The 22,239-nt window shown below is 43.8% G+C and overlaps 1 protein-coding gene across 1 annotated transcript in view; it reads left to right on the plus strand.

Annotated features, from left to right (window-relative positions):
* The window catches only part of bnc2 (basonuclin 2), a 183,295-nt gene that overhangs the window by 139,793 nt on the left and 21,263 nt on the right, over positions 1-22,239 (plus strand). The window contains 3 exon segments of the mRNA XM_034688639.1: positions 28-126; positions 129-232; positions 234-263. Of these exon segments, the coding sequence (XP_034544530.1) occupies positions 28-126; positions 129-232; positions 234-263 (233 nt within the window).

Genomic DNA, 22,239 nt, shown 5'->3' on the forward strand with positions numbered 1-22,239 from the left:
GTGTGTGTTTCTTTTTTTTCTCCACAGCTCTGGACAAGCTCAGCACCCAGCACCTGTACCACCCAACCCAGGTGGAGATCGTTCAGTCCAATGTGGTGTTCGACATCAGCAGCCTGATGCTGTATGGCACCAGGCCGTACCTGTGAGGCTCAAGATCCTTCTAGACCGCCTCTTCTCCGTGCTGAAGCAGGAGGAGGTGTTGCACATCCTGCACGGTCTGGGCTGGACCCTCCGAGGACTACGTCAGGGGCTACATACTGCAGGTCAGTGACCAACTCACATGCCACAGTGCATAACACATGTTAAGCATCATATAGGTTTAGTTTTAAATGTCAAGTCAGAGTATTAGCAGAACTTTACCCTCTGCTTACACACAAACACATCCTCTGCACATGCTTTTATATTTGTCTGCAACTTTTGGGTGATTTTCTAAAGTGGGGAAAATGAACGCCTTTCTCTCCAAGTGTATCTACAAATTTCCCCGGCATTGCAGTTACTTTGAAAGGTATTGATCAAAAGCAGAATAGTGACAATCAAAGCCACTTTCAGTCCCATTGCCCATCCATTTTCTCTGCATTTTCCTGCTTTTACTTCTACTTCAGTCTGCCCCCTTTTCCTGCCCTGTCAACACTCTGCCCTCAGATGGAAAAGGAAAGGAATAAAAAAAAGTGGAGAAAAATGTCACGCCAGCAAACTATAAAACCACTGTAGTGCGTTCCTCTCATCCATCCTTTCTCCCCACCACTACTCCCCCATATAATTGCAGTCAGACACATTTCTCAATCAAAGGTACGGAGGTTTTGGTGTTGAAACCCAAACCAAAGTGTTCCTGAATGAATTAGTTAAGAGCAAGTGAACATGTGCATGTGGTTAGTTCTGTGTGTGTGTGTGTGTGTGTGTGTGTGTGTGTGTGTGTGTGTGTGTGTGTGTGTGTGTGTGTGTGGTGTGTGTGTGTAATGTCACGTGCTTATCTGTATGTGTATATGGTTTAGTGTTCCAACAATGTAAGTGGAACAGCATGGTGAGGAGAGGGTGGTTTGTATGTGGAAACAGCTTCTGTGAGTGAAACACTCACAGATCATCTCCCTTTCTCTGAACGTCTTACACACGTGCGCATGAAGACACACACAGACACTAAATGAACATTACCAACCCAACAGTTATAAAGTAAATAATGTTAGATAGTTTATATTTACATTTTTTTGGTGTTTAATGTGTAAAATATCTATGAATATCTTAAAAGCCAGGGAATTCAAATATAATTGATAACCTCCTTCAAGTTATTGCTATTGACATTATTGGACAGCGTTGGTTGTTTTCTCACTCTGAATATGTTTATATTTTATTCTAAAATCCAACATTTTTACTCTAAATAAATTTTGAAAGTTTTATTTTTGGTAGTATATTAATAATAATACTGATTTATTCAATTGAATGTCTAAAATGATTAACAGAAATGTCTATTAAAGGTTCTAAAAACTGAGACTGAAGTCATAAAATGTATTTCAGTATGGCCAAGAGTCTTAACTTAACATTTTTGGATTGATATGAAACATCAACAAGAGGCAAATATGTGGAAGATCTTTGTGTATAAATATTTTTCTAGATTCTCACCATTTGATTTTAATATTTTCAGAGGGAAATTGTCCAACTCCTCAGTGTGAGAAAATGTTGTTTTGAGTAACCTTTGGAGCCCTGTAGCTCCCATTGTCGTAGCCTCTGTGTTTATATCAGCTGGTTTTAATAGTCAGCTGGTGGGAGCACCGTTGCTCAACTGCTCAGCCTCGTGTCACGCTACTGCTTAAATCCTCTAGATCTCATCAGAAGGGCTTCAAAGAGGCCCGCGACTGGCGAGAAGCAGCCAGTCACTTAAGGACAGTCAGTAGTCATTGTGCAGCCCTATTAGCTTGTAAGTAGCTATGAAATTCAATCATCTTCCCCAAGCCTCCGGGCCACACTTTGTGTCAGGGGTGTGTTCCCCACCACTACGCTGCACTAAATGAGAGATGAAATGAGGAGCACAGTATTGCAGATGATAGGTAATAAGTTGTCCTTTTGATATTGATATCAGGGGACATTATTTGATGATAGATTAATTCACTTTCATCCTTGAGTCTTGCTTTCCAACGTGTCAAAACACTGATTTAGAATTGAAATAGTGTTTAGGCCACATGATTACCTTGTTAAATGAGATAGAGTATGAATAAGTACCCTTATCTAGAAATACATATTAGTCATAATGTTCTTATGACACCTCTATTTGTCATACATCTCTCAGTGAGGTTTTGTTGGCACACTGTTTGTACCTAGGAAGATATAGCTGTATATAATGTGTCTTGTGTATAGAGTGTATAGTGTGTGTATTGTGTTTTCTGGGTGTCAGTGATTGGCCATAGCACTCAGAGGACACTGACCTGACAGAGTTGACCTGCAGCTCCTCTGATGTCTACTGCTGGATGTATGGGGTGCAGGAGGAAGGAAACACACACTTAAATTTGACTAAAGACAAGGAGGAGAGTCCTGAAAATACATCCACTGCTCGGCATCAGTATTTTGCCGTCTTTGGTCCAACCAACACATTCTCCCCTATTATTAACATAAATCCAAAGATGTCTAAAGAGCTAGCTGGAATGTTTAGTTTAAATCAAGAATTCATTAAAATCATCTATTATCCCACCCTCATGACATCATTCTCATGATTGTGCAATCATTTAGTGAAGTGAGCGTGTACTGACAGGAACAAAGGTCTGTTTAATAACTGCACAGACTATGACTTAGTGTATTGTATGTTTAACAAACGTGCATCACATAGCTGCACACAAACAAGCTTACTTTGTAGTTGTGGTCACTTTTAGGAGTGTGTGCTTGTTTTCTGTGAGTACACCACTTTATGTGCTTTCAAATGAGGACCCAGGTTAGGTCAGAAAGACTTTTTAGAAAGGTATCACTTGCCACCATCTACTTCAGGAAACACTACATGAGTGAGCAAAAATGTGCATTCTACTTTTACATAGACGTCCAACAAAAGCAGGGTGCAGCCACTGATGTTGAGTTCATTTAGAAGCATCTGTGTCATCTCTATACCACCTGCTGACATTTCAGCGTTAGCACTAAAGCTAATTATCATCATTATTGACACTGTAATCTCGTTTAGATGATCCTGCAGAATAAACTAATTTCCCCCCCTAAGTAATGTAATATTAAAAAGATGTCACCATGGCTTTTATCTTCTTATTTACAGAAGGAATTAATTAGTGTCAAAACCAGTCTTCACTTTGCCCTCCTGTTTTTTGCACCTTCCCCTGCATAGTAAAGTGAATGCGTCGTAGAAGTGTGACTAAATATGCTTAGCTCTGCAATTTTCCTTTGTAATAGGCCCTTAAACTGAAGAAATTAATCAATAATATTAAAAGCTCAATGCGTACGGTTGTGGTTGGAATTTTGATTCGTAAAGGAGAGGAATTATACACGACATCGATAACCATTAAAATGAATGATTGTTTTTCTCTCCCACTCTGTAAACAGTTTGTTGCCTGACCTTCAGTCCTATAACTGTTCCTTTATGGCATTAACACAGCACATTTACACAGCAAGTTGCTCCAGTATTTTCATATACAAATGTGAGCATGGGGTTTTATGTGTTAATATGAGGATGCAACGATGCAATAACAAATGAGTCTGAATGTGTTTAAGTTTCTCTTGATGCAAGACAAGCCAGAGGAAAATAACTTCAGTGAGTGACCTTTTCATCGTCCACTTACAATGGGCTGGCTTGTGTTTTGTGACCTTACAATCACTTAATTATCCTTAAAAAGAAAAAAACATCACCTAGCTCTGTAAATCTGTTGACAAGCCTTAACCAAAACCATAAAAATAATTAGTGGACATAGATAGGAATGAGCTGTTGACACCTGGTTACTTTAAAATGTCACTTTTTTTGTGTCCAAAGTACAAAGCAACCTTACTACAGAAGCTTCAAGTCACATTATCCGTGTTTAAAAAGGTTGTGTGAGAGCAAAAGGTTAAAGAAACGTCTCTCTTTTTTTAGAGTCTGTTCTCTGGAGACATGATAATCACCTAGATAAAGGCTATCAGGTTTGCATCTGACAGTGTTCACTGAAAGTTACAAGTGTACACTGTGTAATATTTTTCCCCTCTTTAAACAGCTGTATTTTCTGCTCTTCTCCCCTAACCTCCTTATTCAAGCTCAATCTAAGACATTATGTGACCAACACAGGCACTTTTATTCGTTCCCAAAATTCCTTGCCCTTCACTTTGGCAGGACTTTCTACCTTCTCCACTCCTCATCCCTTCATCCTTTTCTACCCCCCCTCTCTCTAGTCATCCCTCTCTTCTCTCTCGTATGGTTGTTTCCAGACAGACCCAGAGCCAATGTGCACCAGATGCCCCCCACCCCTCCTCCTCCTCCCCAACTTCATCCCATCCCGCAGCCTGTCACTGCTCACTCCTCTGTTCGATACAGACACATGGAATTGCTATCAGTACCGGCTTCTCTCTCCCCTGTCTCAGCCTCCGTCTCCCACACTCCACGCTGTCTATTTTGTCTTCCTCTTTCTTATCCCTGACCAACGTGAAAATAAGTAGAGAGAGAGAGAGAGAGAGAGCGAGAGAATGAGTGGAAAAAACGGGAAGAAAGAGAGAGTGATAGAGCGTTTGCAGCCAACATATGGGCCGAAGCCCAGGGTTTCCTGAGCGACATTCTCAGTAATGTTCTGTCCTTGTAGAACATTGGGCTGCCTCCACTTTTATGAGATGTGGTTTTCCTGACTCCACACGGCTTCCAGAAGACCCAGATGGAACCGCTAACAACCCCCACCACTGCCACGCAACCACACACACACATACTGTACACACACAAACAGTCTTAACCTCTAATTGCACACACACACTGCTGGAATGCTTATTCAAACTATCAGGCGCACACACAGCCACAAAATCACACTGGTCTCCCCCTCCAGCACAGGCTTTGTTTCAGTGGCAGACGCCTGAACATGAGGGTGTGTTTAAAGTTATCAATGCAGTAAAGTGATCTCTTCAAATTCAGTTTATTTATCTACTTGTGTGGTAAATATATTACTTCTCTAATGTGCATGAACTTTGGGAGTTTTTTTTGTCCTGTGTTAGGGGCTACAGGAGGCCTGTGCTCTTATTAAAAAACTTGTGACTATAATGTTGTACATGTGTACTTACACATGTGGAATATGAGATGTAATTACATGGATTAGGAGGCAACAGCGTTCGTGTAAGACAGGAAACCATTTCCAGTTGCAGGTGGGTCCTGAGGCCTTAGTGAAGGTACAGCTCCGCTCCTCTGTGGTGGTTAAGAAAGGTATTTATTGAGTTAGTGTCACATTTCAAAATTTGGTTCCTCTTTTCTTGCATTCTCTCCCCCTTGCTGCAATCCAACTCTCCATTTTCTGTCTCTCACTCTGTCAACTGTGAAGGGCACAATATCTCTTGATCCTCGCCTGAGAAACTTCCATTTTAGGTAGTCAGACTCCGTTGCAACAAACATTTTTTGGACACAATCCCCTTCTCCAATCTCCTCCATACGGCACACTTGTAACCCCTATTTTCCTGCTGTCCTCCTCTCCACCCTCCATCACCTCCCAGCGCCTCCCCCTTCTTTCAGAACCTGTTTTCTGTTATCACTACTTAATGCCTCACCCTGGGAGATGGACGGGGGAGAGAGCATTCTCCTAAGGTGGAAATTCTTACGTTCATATGGTTATGATTTGGTGGGGAGGTCAGGCTCCATTTTTGCTGGAAGGCTTACGGTTGGCTCTGTGCTGGCCGTGCTGGGCTCAAAGCACTTCAAAGAGGGCCGGTGCACTGAATCAAGGTGATTCTCAGCCCCCCTGCACACACATACACACATACACTTGTCCTGATCGGTGCTCTCAGGGATGTCTTCTCCCTTCTTATACGCAATCGCTCACTTCCAAGTAAGCTAGAGATAAAAGGATGTGATGTCAGATTAGAGGATCAGTCAGAGAGAGGTGGAGAAGTGTTATCAGTACGGCATTAAAACATTGATAACATAACCAATTTTATATAACACCACGCTCCTTTAGAAACACAAAATATAACATCCAGCATGCAGTGTATCAGGATAAACAATCTAGAAATCATGTAATGTTTGCAGGATTTGTAAGCCTCTTCACTGTCACTTTTCTCACAGCTTGCAAAGCTCACAGCCAGCTCCTTACACAAGCTGTGCCCATGCCAAATCCTCAGTCCGGCTCTTTTCAATCCCGAACCCAAGCCTCAAATGAATTCAAGCTGCAGAAGCAAGGTTATGAGCAGGTTATTGTATGCAGGAATTTGGGGAATAATTCCCCTGATATTGGATTTGGAAGGTAGTTAGAATTAACCATAGATAAATGAACCATCCAGCGCTGTGGCAAGTTTGGTATTGATTCAACAGTGGATTTTTAAATGTTTGGGGTGAAACCAGTTTGTTTGCTTGGTTTTACATTTTTTTTTAACATGTTTGTGCATTTTTTTAAAGGTTTGGAAGAAAATAGCACAAATAGGGATGTCAAATTATGACTTTTGTTACCATAACTCTGAATCTTGAGGTAGATTCAAAACATCTTCCTTTAATTAAGCAGACGCTGTATTTCTTTTTGTGTGTTACTCTTTATCAGGGTTCACTGACACCTGAGGTGAAGTCCTGCAGACTGATACTTGCAGATCATTTTTGTCAGACCTATATGTGTGTTCTTGGCTTCATAACTGTCTAATTTTAGATCATCTTTCTTCTTTATTAATTAATTTTGTTCATGTGTGGTCATCTCCACCATGTGACAAGCTCAGCTGTCCTCTACTACCTCCTCCATTGTCACCTGTTGTCTGTCAGTGCCACATCCCCAGCAGAGAACTGAGGATGTTTTCTTAGTGTGTGTACTCTGGTCTTTGCTGTTATGAGCTACAGTATTTGCTGTGCTGTGTTTTCAATCTTTACATTGTTGTTTCACCATACTTTCTCCCTCCTCGTATCACAGTAAAACTTAAAGCTTGCTGTGGTTAACCCTTCACAAGCTGCCTCATAAATGTTAAGTGTCAGGCAGCTTTTTACAAACTGTACATACACTATACATGTGCATACACATTAGTGTAATAAAACCAAGTATGATCTTTTCCTGCTTGTATGAACACTATAGTGTTTTTATTAAGGGAGGTATTTGCTGATTAGAAACATACTTTCTGACTTGAATGTTACTACATGCAGAGCAGGCATGTAGAAGCAGTTCATATACTGCAGTTCTGGATCACGGCTGCTTCATGACAGAACATGATGAAGAGCCAATACACACGGCAATTCCTACTCAGGAGATGCTTAAGCAATTACAGCACATTTGGAAACCCCTTTAATGCATCCATTACATGCTTGGTGGCCACATGTATATTTCAGAATGTTATTTGAACTCAGGATGAGTGGCCCGTATTTGGTCAAATTTAGAGATCATGAATATTCCATACCCAACGTATGGGAGAAAGAGCCTTGTGTGTGTATGTGTGTGTATATGCAGGGGTTGCTCTAATAAAATCAGATTGGAGACTTAGCATGGTGGGTAGGGCAAACACTGCGAGTGAAAATGATATGTTTAACATACATGGTCAGGTCTAGGAGCTCCCATGGGATCCCAGCAGGGGTTTGATCAAGCTACACTCCACTAGGCTCCACACACACAGTATATAAGCGCCACCTTCTTACCCATTTCCCTCTCAAATCCCCATGATAAGGCAGACTTCAAAGCCTTGCAGCCAATCCTGCAGCTTTATCTGAGATGCTGGTTTGATTCAGCAGCTGAATGTCTTCCCATGGCCCCCACCACACCCTGGCACATACTCACAAGTTTAATCTATATCTGAGGAAAGCAGCCCTCTCTGTCCACCTCACAGTGTCTCCAACTCTCAGTGAAGAAAGCAGCCACCACTGCTTCTCTTCTCTCCTCTATATTCCACTGGCATGTCATGATTAGAATAAAAAGGAATATTCTGCCTGTATTAATCGGGTGCCCTCTTTCTCCTCATCATCCCCCTCTGAACACCCTGTTCCGCCTTCTCCTCCTCGCCTGCTCCATGTGATATGCATTACACTGATCAGTGTAATGGGATCTGTGGTCCTCTCACTCCACATTTGCCTTTCTCTTTCTACCCAGTGTCCATGCCCCCAGGAGGATTTCCTCAACAGGTCCTTACTGCCGCCCCAGCAGATAGTCAGCCCTGCACCCTAATTGAAACTGGGAATCTGCAGGAATTTTTATTTACCTCTGCCAGGCCCTGTCCTTTTTACTTTTTCAAAGAGGGCCATGTTATAATTACCTCCTCAAACAGAATCCCTCTCTTTCTGTCCCTCGCTTCATATATCTCTTTTCATAAGTTATAATATCCTGTCTCGCCTGCGCTGGAAGGAGGAAATGGCTTCTGAATTCTGAAGTGACTTTTCCAAGGGGCTATGGGGGTTTGTTGCTGCAGAGGGAAATTGAATTTTACTTCAAGGTCAGCGACACTAATGACGATGTGGGAAGGTGTTGATCTCTGTAGCACAGGTTTGTCTAGCAGCACCCCACTGTATTGATCTGCACGAGAGATTCCAGCCCGGCATTGATTGTGAGACTCAATTGTTTGGCATTGTTTGGCAGCGTGGTGGAAATTTGTAGTGTGGTATATAAGCACTGATTTGGGACCGTAGTTGCTCTCTGGGGTGAATAAATGAATGTTTCAAATGGAAAGAAAGCTGATAAATGTGTAAAGTCTTCAAACATGAGCAGAAGAGGATACAGATAAACAGCACTAGCAGATAAAGAACATAGATGTCCTGAACTGCTCCCCCACATCATGACTGATGCTTAAAATAGCGGTCGGAAGTATACACACTCTAAATACCACATGAGAATTGTTCACTCACACACACTGTACTTTTACAGACTCGAAAATACATCCACCCATACAAATACACAGAATATTTTAACCAATCACTTTCATGATTCACGGCTGCTTGTATGCAAGGTGGTTAGTTATGGGTAGATGCCCTGCGGTGTGAGTGAATGTGTGTCACTTCCCCCACAAATGGAAACATTTAGACACCGAAGTGTATCCTGAGGTGAGAGCTGTAGAAGCTCTCACTCATAAAGTAGCGGGGAGGCAGCCTGTGGAGGAAATGAGCTAGGCAGACTGGTGGAGGGCGAGGACTGTGACACACACTGGAGGACCTCACACACACAGACACACACACACACACTAGTGCCTTGTGCTTAGCACAGTGTCTATCACCATCTCGTTTTTCGCCAGTGGCTCCAGCTGTGTTTGACTTCCTGTGTTTCTACCTGATGTGTTGGTGTCGTTGGCAAGAAGGACACAGTCGCTACTGTACCTCTATGTTGTGTGGTAGCGGTTGAAAGGTTAACTGACCCCGCCGTGAACCAACACCAGCCCTGAGGCACCTGTGGAAGTGCATCACAGCATAAGAAATAATGTGGGATAGTTGCTGAAACATAATGGAGTTTCTCGGTGTAGACTCCTCATTTTGAATTCCACTTCACAGTCTCTTAGTGGGTATTTTTGGGGATTACTAAACAAGTCAACACCTTAGCAGCTCACCAGCCAGCTGTAAATCTCCACCTCTTATGCTTCTACTTCTCTCCTCTTTCGTTTTCCCCTCTCCGTTGTACACGAGTGGCTTTATTAAGCAGGATGACCTGTCATGCAGGTGTGAGGAGAAGGGCGATGACTCCCCCACCCTCCACTTTCTCTCTCCCTCTCTCTCACTCGCTCTCTCTTCTGCTGTCCAAAGAAAGAGTCTCCTCTACCAATTGGTCTGGCTTCACTTCACTTCAGACAGGAGTGGAGAGGTGGACGGAGGGGTTGAGGAAAGGAGGGAGGGAGTAAGAGTGCAGCTGCTGTGTGAAGGAGGGCAAAGCTGCACTCTTCTCTGCGAGAACCCAAGAAACTTCAAAGTCAGTCAAACTGCGTTTTAGGTCAGCCTGTTTTTAATGGTGATTAGTATTAGCATGCGTTGCAAGCTTAGAGACAGTTTTTTGTTTGTTTGTTTTTATCCCCAGCAATGCCAATAAACAATCAGTGCATTAAGTGGCAAGCAAATGGAATCAATTCATCCAGTTTTGCGCAGATGAGTGCAGAAAACGAGGCGTGAAGCAGCCGCTCTCTGTGTTTGGAGTGGCTAATTAGGAGCCCATTACAGGGCATCTCAGCATGGCGCTACCCTGATTGTTTATTAGAATTTCTCTGAGGTGGAGGGGAGCAAGAGAGTAAGAGAAAGAAAAAGGGACTAATAGTAGTAATAAATGGATAATAAATGGATACCTAACACAGACACACACGCACACACACACACACATGTAGCCTTGGTGAATGCCAGCCCCTGGGCCTCCTACAAAAGGGGCTCTTGTAAAAGTGAGGGGAAAAAAGGAAAAACCTCTACCAGCACCGTGCATATGCTTGGCTCCATCCTCTTAAAGACTGTCTTATTAAATGGGTAAGTGGCTGAGTGCTGGGACCACCGAGTGAGCCGCGCTGTCACTGGCACACTGCTCTCTGTGGGCTAAGTGCTGCAGGCGCAGACAGGATATGATACAGGGTCACAAGAAATGATGGTTTTAAATGATACATCAGTTCCCAGCACTCACAGCCCAGCCTGGAAGTGGCATTTCTAAGACTTTTCCAGAGCAGAATTTGAGTTGTAGAAGATGTAGAGCCGTGTTAAAGCCTCCCACACCTCTAACTTAATAGTGTGCGTGTGTGTGTAGCTGTGCGTGTGTTGGAAGGCTACAGCAGTAATCAACAAAGACAACAGGGCCTTCTGAAGAGGGAAGATCAATAGACTGCTACAGGTGACTGAACTCAGTGAGCACAGACGCATGCATGCAGGATAACCACACATACACACACACACACATGCAGGCGTAGGCACACACACCAGTAAGTTCTAGTGCAGGCTCTCTTCCGTGTCGTTTCCAACTAACCTCTGGTTTACATTGTATAAACATATGTGTGTGTGTGTGTGTGTGTGTGTGTGTGTGTGTGTGTGTGTGTACTATTACTCTCATCTTCAGAATCTAAGGCTCGGTGCCAACTGGTGCTTTAGTGCCAGGCACTGCCTTATCACCTCCCCAGCATGCACAGGCACAGACACACACACACACACCCTTGCATTCTTACTCACATGTGCACTTTAAACAACCTCTCTGCAAGGGTTTGTGCACACACACAAACACACACTCTCTCTCTCACACACACAGTAGTACATGATGATCTACCCTCCACATAAACAAAGATAAGAGCAGGAACGGTCAGCACAAGGCCCCAAGAGGTACAAAGCTATTACTGGGAGACCACAGTCGCGTGGCTGTGTGTGTGCAGTCATGTTTGTGTTTATGCGGTGCTGGAGCTCTAAGAACAGCAGCCCAGAGTTTTCTATGTCACAGCCATTTGCCTGTTTTACAGCAATAACTGCTGCTAACTGCAGAACAGAAGGCTGCCACTGGTAGCATGAGGTGCTAAACCCCTCTCTGACTTCTTGTCAAGGTCTTTGCCACCAGCCGTCACAGCACCAAGACTCCAGAGTGATCTGACAATATAATCACAGCAAGTCACCGAACAATGTGCCAAAGGGCCCTGACAATTTGACAATGACTTTGTCAGCATGTGTCTGTCTCACATTGCAAGAGGAATCACACCTTTGTCAAGCAGTGCAGCCTTCTTAGGTATAGGGTGTGCTGTCTCCATGTTGATCCCTGACAAAAATCCAGCCCATTGAGGTGACACGGTACAAAGCGTTTTCCCACTTTGCCAAGCTGACAAACCTAATTACTGTGGTAAAATTCCTGGGATCAGCCCTAGATCAAGTCTCCTTAGTACTGCGAGCTGAACACCCAGTGTCCCTCAGGAGAGGAATTCCATTGATTTCCCAGATCCCCAGGTCTGATCACAGAAAGTGTCTCGTAGCTTTGTAGTTACACACTGAAATTCCCACTGTGCTACCTTAAGTTAGAATAATTATAGAGTAGAAATGTATGTTTTGCCTGTTGAGTGAGCTGAAATCCCATTACCTATTTATTAGCTTTCAAAAGCTCAAGGCAGGAGTACAAAACTGCTGTAAAAGTTTGCCATTGGTGACATTTTCAACTCAACCTGCCAGTTATTAATGTTTTAAGAGGTTTTTACAGGTTTATATCCTACACAAAATCAATCTGGTTTCAACAGTGTATGATTTGAAAGCTAAAAATACCCAGTTTCAGGCATTTCTTTCTGGCTGAGTGACAAAAGTTCGCCTTCATGTAGCAGTGGAATGAATTCCTCAGCATTATGACCACATCAGTTCCTTCAGCTCTTTGAAATAAATGCAGGACAGAATGTGTTGTTATCAGAGCGTAGGCCCAGCCACCTTCTCCCTTTATGGGCATGTTTCGCTAATCTTGCTACTGGCCTCTACTTTTTAAGTCGAAACAGGTGTTGCGCTCATAACGCAATCTTGTATTAGAGCGAGCACCTCTGCTCATACTCCTCCGAGGCTGTGTTTTCTTAGCAGATTCCTTTCTTGGCTATGAGGCCTATACCTTGTTTCAGATGAGTTAGAGACTCCAGGACGAGAGTCATTAAAGATATTTTGATATGGGTGATTTTAAGATGGACTTGCTGAGGGTCAGATATACTTGTTACAAGCCCTGCTGGTGCTTGAAAAAGCAATGAATTCAAGCGCTGGCACCAAACCAGTCAAGACAAAAGTCATGTCGATGTGAGTCACAACTCATCATTTCTGGTTTTGCCATCCACTGCGTGCGTGTTAGGAGGTAGGTGAGTTATATTGTCTGCCTTAAAATAAAAGTGATATAAAGTAAAAATCAATCTGGCACAAGACCCAGCAAAGGTTTCTTCTTTGGTCCCCTTAGCCACCCTCCTCTCCGCCTTTTTCTTCCATTTTCATGTCTAAGGATAGAGAGATTAAAGGGAGGCCATGTCTCAGCTCTGAAGAACTGCCATCACTCAAAGATGAGCTGTGCCAAGCTCCTCTCTCTCTCTCCTGCTCTTTCTCTTTGTCTCTCTATCAGTTGGATACAGAACATCCCCTGGTGCTCTTTGGCCCTTCTCTTCATCCTCAACCCACTCACACACACATCACACACTTGATTTACTGTCATACTCTCCTGTGCGTGTGCCTGCATGCATGCATGTGTGTGGACATATGTGCTCTGTCTGCATGGCAGCGGCCACATCAAATACTTTAAAACAGCACTCCTCGGAGACATTACCCCATCCATTCTCATTCCCCCCATAGTGATTCCAATACAGAAAAAAGTCAACATTTCAAAACCTGAAAAAATTAATAAATAAAAGTAAAGGCAGACTACATCTGGCACAATGTCTGTACTTAAGGTTTCCAAGTATGTGTCTGGGGAGGAGATCTGGTGGGACGGAGCCTGCGTCGGCTTGGAAGCAGTAGAAACGGATGTCACACTGGAAATTTATACGGTGCGGTTCAGGGAGCAACGGCTGTAAATTGACAAGTGATGCTTGTGAGCAGCGTTACCCGTCTGTTTCCCTTTCTCTCATCTTCTATCTTTTTCCGCTCATCTTTTCTTCTCATAGCGTAGCTGTTACCTCTCACATCTGTGCTCGCCCCAAGCATTATTGTTAACGGGTAAGCGCCACAAAAACAAGCCAGAAGCCGGAAGGGGGGGGGGGGGGGGGGGGGGATAGCTGTGCACAGAGTGGGAGAAAATTACTTGTGTTCGCTTCGCAACATGAAATAGTGACAGACCAAAAATATGGAGTACATCTGAAGCCAATATCTTTAATCTTTAAGCAATGTTTTTCTTGGGTGGATGTGATCCTTAAGTCCTGTTCTGGCAGTGATGAGGGAGTATGAAATGAAAGGGAACTGGAGTACATCTCTTACAATATAAATACAGTATTACCTGATAACCTTAGAAATATATTGTAAAAGTGCTTTTTTTTAATTGTATGCCCTATTACCAACGTTAACGATGACATTTCTCTGACCCTGACATTTCTTCCTGGAAAAATGTTCAGCATGTCAGAGGCTTTTAGGCCAAAGGGTTGAGCTGTGTGTGATTGAGTGTATCTGTGCTTCAGTTTGATCGGGTCATTCTACTGTATAAATGTCTCTAATGGCAGCACTCTTTTTAATAATGCAGGGTCCTCTTTTCTCTGTCCCTCTTCCCCCATCACATCATGTTTAGAGTGACAGCCACCATTCCCCTGTGACTACAGTAGGTCACCTAGACTCACGCACACACCAAGACAGAGGCCATGAGACTTGAATGCGACTTTAAAAAAAAGATGCGTACGAAGAAGAAAGACAATTGGCTACTTGAAGTGATTTACGTATGAGGGTGTTTAGTATTGAGAGAGGAAACTTGAGACAAAAATCAATTATGATGCAATTCTTTGACATTTTTTTCTACAGAGAATGACCAGACTGGAATCATAAGCACATCTCATAATACACCTGCTCTACTGTAAAAGATCTCTACATAGGAAGGAGTAACATCAGGATGTGTGTTCAATTTAAAAAAAAAAGCTCTGATTTAGCACTTGATAAAACTGCCTCATCCCTAACTGCAGGGTCTCATACCCTCTCTCTCCATGTTCATGTCTGGGACCCCATATTTTGAAATTTACAGTAAAATGAAAATGCTTATTTTAATTAAAAGAGACGGGATGTTAACCTGTCAGCTGGGTTCAGATATGCTCTAGTTAAGTGTAGAATGTACAGATACAAATTAATCTCTAAGAATATTAAATGACATATAAATTAAAAGATGGACTGGCCTTTTTAAATTAATTACAAGGATTTTAGTTTTCAATTTCAAAACTAATATGATCATGTTTCAAGTGAATTCATCTTACAGAGTGCAGCGTCTCTGCCTCACTTCACGAGTCAGTGCTCACACTGCCTGGGCAATGTTCAGCAATGACATCTGGCGGCCTGCGCTTTTCTCCCACCACCGCCGCACGCCAATTGAGAAGAGATAGATGCCAAGACCACTGTGGCAGCTCTGTCTCACCCCCCCCCCACCCTCTCTCTCACTCACCCCCCACCTCTTTCTCCCAGTGTACCAATTCTCTGTGATATGGGTAACATGCTGTCACATCTGGGCCTTACAGGGAGAAAGAGACGTGAAGGGAGAGATAATACGAGACAAAGATGGGTAGAGGGATCATCAGCGCGAGGAACTCTCACACAGCCGCTCTCTCTCGCTCTCACACACACACACACACACACACACACACACACACACACACACATACATGGGATATGTCACAGGCCAGAACATCAATGTGGGTGCCGTGAGGGTGATGCCCCTTCAGGGTGACAGCGTGATAAGATGGGCGTATTATACTGTAGCACCAGTGCAGCATGGTGCGCGTTACTTGCCGCACCCCTGCCTCGTCTCTTCCGCTCTCTCCCCTTCTCATTAACCTCGCCTCTGATTGCCCCCAGGCCTCCCTTGTGCTAATTAGAGGGGGGAAATATGTCTACGATGCATGCACCCCTGTACAAACACACACACACAGACACACAGACACACACACACACACACACACACACACACACACACACACACACACACACACACACACACACACACACACACACACACACACACACAATTCTGTACGGCTGACAGAGAGGCTTCTGTGACTGTAGGTGTGAGAATGAAAGGCTCGTCTGCTATTGTGTTTCATCTAGGTTGTGAATGTGTTGGCAACCGCGGGGTTAACCCCAGCAGGTGATGGTTAGCAGCGATGTTGATTCCTTTTACAGAGACAGCCTTCGTCTCGGTGGTGCTCACCTCTTGCTTTAGCCGCGCTAAGTCAAGAAGTGAGTGTTTGTCTCAACATGACACAATTAGGGCTGAACAGGATATTAAACTGTGAGTTGATCATTTGCCTTGATTTATCCGGCCTAGTCGGTCACTAATTATGAGGGGTATCGCTAGAATATTACTACAATCAATTCATGATGGAGGAGTTTAGGACAGAAAAGGGGGATCATGAAATAATAAAAGTGTTAAAAATATATATATGCTGAGGAAGATGCTGTAGTGTAGATGAACTGACTGCAGAGTTGAATCCCTTTACTGTCAGTCAGACACACACACGCTTAGAATGAGTGCTCCCAGCTCCATGGCAAATTAAAGCCAATGACAGAGAAGCTGTGCGACCTCTTCCAGCACAGACACTTCTAAAAGCACTTTGACGTCTCCATTCAGGAGGCTTTTGTGTTCTGGAGAGCAATTTGTGAATAAAGACAAGGCCCATTTTCTTTCCCCTTTTTTTTTTTGTTTAACATGCTGTTAGGGACAAGTACGAGCACGAACAAACATGCAGTGGGACTTGTACAGCAAATAGCCATTTGTACCTGGACTGGACCTGGAGGAAAACAGGAAAGAGAGGGACGCAAGGATAGAGAGGGGGGGGGGGGGGGGGGGGGGGGGGGGGGGGGGTACAGATAGATGGACGCATAAGGGGAGATGGGGAGAGTATTTAAGAGCACTTGAGTGCCAGCATAGATGTAGTCACTTCTCCCTGTGGACACAACCAGACCCCTCTGCACCATGGCATGATTTTTCACTTTAGCAGGCACCACTCAGTACTCCTCCTTCAGTCCCCCTCTCTCCTCTCCTCTCCTCTCAGTCACTGCGTGCTTCAATGCCTCCATCATTCCCTTTCATTCACTTTGACTACGAGGGGCACAAGTGTGCGCGCGCACACACACACACACACACACACAGAGACACAGACACAAACACGCACTCACACAATTTGACCCATTTGCCCCCCTACCATGAGTAGTGAATAATTCCATTGTGAGGGCCATTAGCGAATATCTCAAGGGTTAAGAGGGGAAATACACAGACAGTCAGATGGGCGATTAGACAATAAGAAGATGAAATGTCTACTATTGTTTTGTTGCTTATTGTTTCACAGAGCTCACATTAGCCCTGTGGCTAATTCATATGCTTAATGTCCTTTTATTTGCCCTGTTTTTGTTCTCTAGAGGCCACATAGTGGAGAGAAGAAGACATTTAAACACATGCACAAACACACTCTCAGATTATTTGTACTGCTACCACTCTCACATGTGGCAGCGGGATACTCTGCCAAAATCTAATGATCAACAGACCCAGTTCCCCACTCTGTTCAGGATTCTACATCCCTTCAGACTTAAGGAAATGTAAGATGCAATTATGCAAAGTATAGAGAGAGCAGAGCCAAAACTCTTCGCCTGTCCTGCAGTCCAACAAGGAAACCAAACTGTTTTTGTTAATGTCCTTTGTGTGTATGTGTGTCTGTGCATTTGTCTCTGTATGAGTAAGACCTCAACAATGCGACTTGCCATCTTAGCAGAGGACAGCTCCTTACAAGGCTACACCACAGTCTTACCAGTGACATAACCTTTAAAGAATTAGTGTCACCAAGCCAGAAACCTTACTCAGGAGACTGACTCTGAACACTGCAATGTTAATCTTAACTGTGTGCAGTGTGTGTGTCAGTTCATGACATGTATCTGTGGTGTCTGTGTGTTTATGTGTCTGTAATGCCACATAGCCTGCAGTCAGTCCTGTATGAGTGAACCTGTGGACACACTAACGGGTCCTCTGAGCCTTTAGTTCAGCCACTGTCAGAGGGATCCTTGTATTTTTCCACAGGCATGTCAGAGGATTACACAGTCCCTCTGCTGTTTCACTGAGCCCCCTCCCTACCAACCCACCACCTACAGTACACACACACACACACACACACACACACACACACACACACACATACACACATACACACAACACACAGACACACACACACACACACACACACACACACACACACACACACACACACACACACACACACACACACACACACACACACACACACACACATCAAAGCAGGTTTGCGCAGTGCCCAGCACTGAGCTAGGGGCACACTAGCCTACTCACTCAGCAGGCCGCTGGCACACACTCCACATCTGCCTGCAGGGATTGCCAATGGCAAGCATGGTCTGTTTCTGTGCGTGTGTAAATGTATGTGTGTGATTGTTTATTAAAAATAGACAACATATGTTCTTTTTTGTGTCTATGCTCGTCTCAAAAATGTTTACAACTATTTATGTGACAATTTGTGTCAGCACTGGTGAAAATAAAAGGCATGTGGTTTCTTTGTAACTTCCAAATTGCTACCATTTCTCGTAAAATATTCAAGATCTCCACTTCTTTTGAGATCGCCCATGCTCTTGTACTTGGGAAGACCATACATTTTGAATCAAATAGAAACCAGGTTCCAATACTTTTACTGAACACTGGGGAAAAGAGAACTCCTTTAAAACCTGGTACTGTTATCCACTTAGTTTTCATATTTGCTGTTAAAAGGAAAATTTAATTTCTTTGAGGAAGCAATGCACACAGGATGATAAATTGTGTGAGCTATTCTGTGGCAACACTGGCGACTAAATACCAATCAAACTTGTTTCCTTTACTAGTTTACCCAAACATATGAGTACAGGGAGTATGATTAAAGTGGATCACACAAACATGAAGACAATGAGTGGCCGTGCAGAGGAGTTATAAAGCAACATGAATTTTTTAAGTGCCAAGGCACATGGGCCGAGGGGAAGATATCGTGCATGTGAATTATCCCTGATCAATATATAGAGATTAGTGGTTACATGGCTCCTAATTACGCCCCCGTTTGACCACACTCTCACCTTTTCTCCCACCTTTTTGTTTTTCTTCTCTTTCCAAGCTCTGCTCCCATCCCACTCTCCCTCTGTCAGGCGCTTTGGCCTACACACAGGGCAACCATACAAGAACAATACAAATCAATGGGTTCACACATTAACACACAGACGCACAGTAGACAAGGTAAGGGCTTCAAGACCTTTAACCTAAACAACTCTAGCCCTCCAGGTTGATCAATAGTCAGAAAAATAGCATTAACAACCCATCGCACTCTTTCCATCTCTTTGGTTCTCCACTAATCATTCTTTCAATGTTAGCTTTCTTCTTGCTCTGGATAGGAAAGTGTATTTCCCAGGGCTCCTTAGAAATCCCAGAAGCCTGTATGCCCCCCTCTCACCTCCAAGCCACAGCCAGACACCCTGTTAGAGCCTATTACTATCACCCTTTCCCCCCCTTCTCTCAACAAGACTCAGACAGAACTGGACATTAGCTAATCCATACTTATTGCATCTGGGTTCCTCTCACAGCCTTGTAATTCATATGGAGAGACATATTAGTGCGACATATTAGGCTGACAACAGGTCTACGAGGTGAGATGCTACACTGACACTAAATTGACTTAGCTGCAGCCTCATGGGAGGTTGTAGGGCACCGCTGCTAGCTGACGACTACAGGCCCAGCCTGCCTGTATTGAGTTTCTGTGATGGCTGTTTAGCTTGTAGTGCTACACAGGGCAAGGAGGGGGGAATGGAAGGTGCTCCGGCTCACTGCATATACTGACAGGAACTCTGCAGACCACAAGGCTATAAGGATCGATAGCATTGCTCTGCATAGCATTTCCAGACCAGGCCAGACCCAAACACAGGGAGATTGCATTACACATGGGCTTAAATCAGGACAAGCATTCAGTGTTATTAGTACAGCATAAACACATTCAATTTGCAATCAAGCTCAGCTCATGTTGTATCACATTCCCTTTTTTAAACTAATTATTTTCAATCACTATTGTACGTTAGTGCAAACACAAACATGTGATCCGCCCAGACTTGTGATATAGATCTACACAGGTTGTGTTTTTGTCTGGTGATCCAGGACCTTAGCCTCCAGGTGGCCCTACATCCCTCCTCTGAACAAACTGAACAAACAGAACAGCAGTTCCCTCCACTTCCCTCATGTCACCGAGGCCAAGTCCAGACATTGTGCGGCCCTCTGGCCTGCTGACACGGCCACCCAGCCTGCCAGGGATTTGCCGCTGGGGTCACAGAGTTGACATTTATTAAAGGAAATTGCAGGTAGAGTAACAGGGAGTTGACAGTCCTCTTGTCACGTCGCACTCCAGAATTTAGAAACCTGTGCAGTACACACCCCTCTCTGTTTCCAACAATAAAAGAAACAATGAAGCTGTTGAGCACTGTATGACCCTCACAGGGCTCACTACTATGAGAATGACAGTTTTCATTTCTCTGCGGGTTGCCACTGGGATCAGAGCTCCTTACAGGGAGTAACAGCTTAAACCTTTTTGAAGAATGTGTTACAAAATACAGATGTTTGATAAGGGCCAAAAAGTCAAATCTATAAAAACAAACCAAATCACATGCATAAACAAAAGCCTATATGTTGCTCTAAGTGGCCAGCATGAATGATTGTAAATGAATATTTGTGGGCCGCAAGGGGGAATGCAGGGTTTAGTGGACCGTGAGGAACAATGAAAATCTAAAAAGGAGAAGTCGAGTGAAATGGATTGAGTGTGTTGAGGACCAGATGTGCTGTGGATGGATCAAACATCTGCTGCATCTGCAAGGCCTCGATGCTCTGAAATGACCCCCATAATCTAACCTTTCTCACCATGCGTCCCCTCTAGATCTAGTATGTGCCCTTTATGTAGATCAAGGACTGTAAAAGGTACTCACCTGAGTTATTATACCACATATAATTGCAAACATGTAAGGAGATATAAAAAAGTCAGAGCAGATTGTATTTATTTTCTGTTATTGCTCTCAGTCTTGTGTGTTTTGATGGTCCAGAGCTTTTCTTGGTGTTTCAGTTACAGTGCAGAGAGGCAGTACCAGATGGTAATGGTGTTTATTTTTGCAGTAAGTAATCACCATTCTGAAACTTATGACAGTAGACAGGCCTATGGACCTGGAACCATGCCCCGAGAGACCTGAGCACCGCTTCCTGTTGTACCCACATGATCGCAGACACTATCACACACACACACACACACACACACACACACACACACACACACACACACACACACACACACACACACACACACACACACACACACACACACACACACACACACGCACACATGCACACATAAACATGAACATCCTCTGGGCTGCTGGCGATGTGAGCCCCTGGGCCACAGGGATAGATGTGTTCTGGCACATAGGCTCGGGTAGTGTAAATTACACTGCAGCCACACTGGCACCCTCCGCCTGAAAGATGAATGAGCCAACTATCATGCCAGGCAACAATTCCAGTGAGGCAGTTTAAAAATCAGGGATACTGCACTGGTTGTAATTTGGGACCATTTTACCTACTCAGTGCAGTATTTCACGTTGATAAAACAACACACTGCAGCATATTTGGACCATGAACGGCTTGGCCTTAGGTGTCACTTTAAGCAATGATACTGGAGTTCACAATAAGACAATGTCATAGCCTAGAACACAACAGGCAGCGGATTCCCACATTTTTGGATCCAAGAACCCTCCCTGTTATTTTTCACACGTTCAAATCATCACTGAAAAGCTCTTTGCGTCTTTGTTATATAGCTGACAGCGATAACAGTTTTATTTCAGCTTCTGTTTTTGTTTGGTTGAACTTGTTGTAATCTTTAGCATGATTCTTGAGATGCTTGATTAAATTGGTTATGTTGTATCTTGCTACACTTAATACATTAAGCTTGCAATTATTGCAAGCCGCCATTGGAGTTGTTGGGGTAACAAGCGTGAAATGTCAGTATCTGTCTGATACATGATACCAAGATTGGGTTGGTGCATCCCCATTTTATTAAACATAATGCATTATATTACTTGATGAATTAAACTTGCTAAGTCCTGAGCAACACTACGTTGCCAATTCGCCAAACAGCCTGTATCATAGATTCCACGTTAACATGACAGACACAGACTCCTTAGGGGCACCCAGACCCCCTTGTGGCCCTTTCTCCTTGTGTGAGTCAGACCAGCAGTGAAATACTGTCAGGGAAAGGAGTTGGGCGGAGGGATGGTAGCAGAGAGAGAGGCTCGAGTTAATGGTCTTGCATCTTCCTGGCAGCATGTCAATAATGGCTCTGATCACATTAAGTAAAGAGTCCATTAGCTTATTCTCTTTCCTCCTGCATGCTCCATAGCAAAAGCACGGGAGAAAGCTCCTCTAATGCAGTGAGGCTGTGTGTTACAGACACCTCTATCTGTTCTCAGCTAGACCAAAAGCAAAATGACCTGGGAGGTTTACCTAAGGTACCATCCATTTT

The sequence above is a fragment of the Notolabrus celidotus genome, chromosome 7 (genome assembly GCF_009762535.1).
Source record: "Notolabrus celidotus isolate fNotCel1 chromosome 7, fNotCel1.pri, whole genome shotgun sequence".
Taxonomy (NCBI): Eukaryota; Metazoa; Chordata; class Actinopteri; order Labriformes; family Labridae; genus Notolabrus; species Notolabrus celidotus.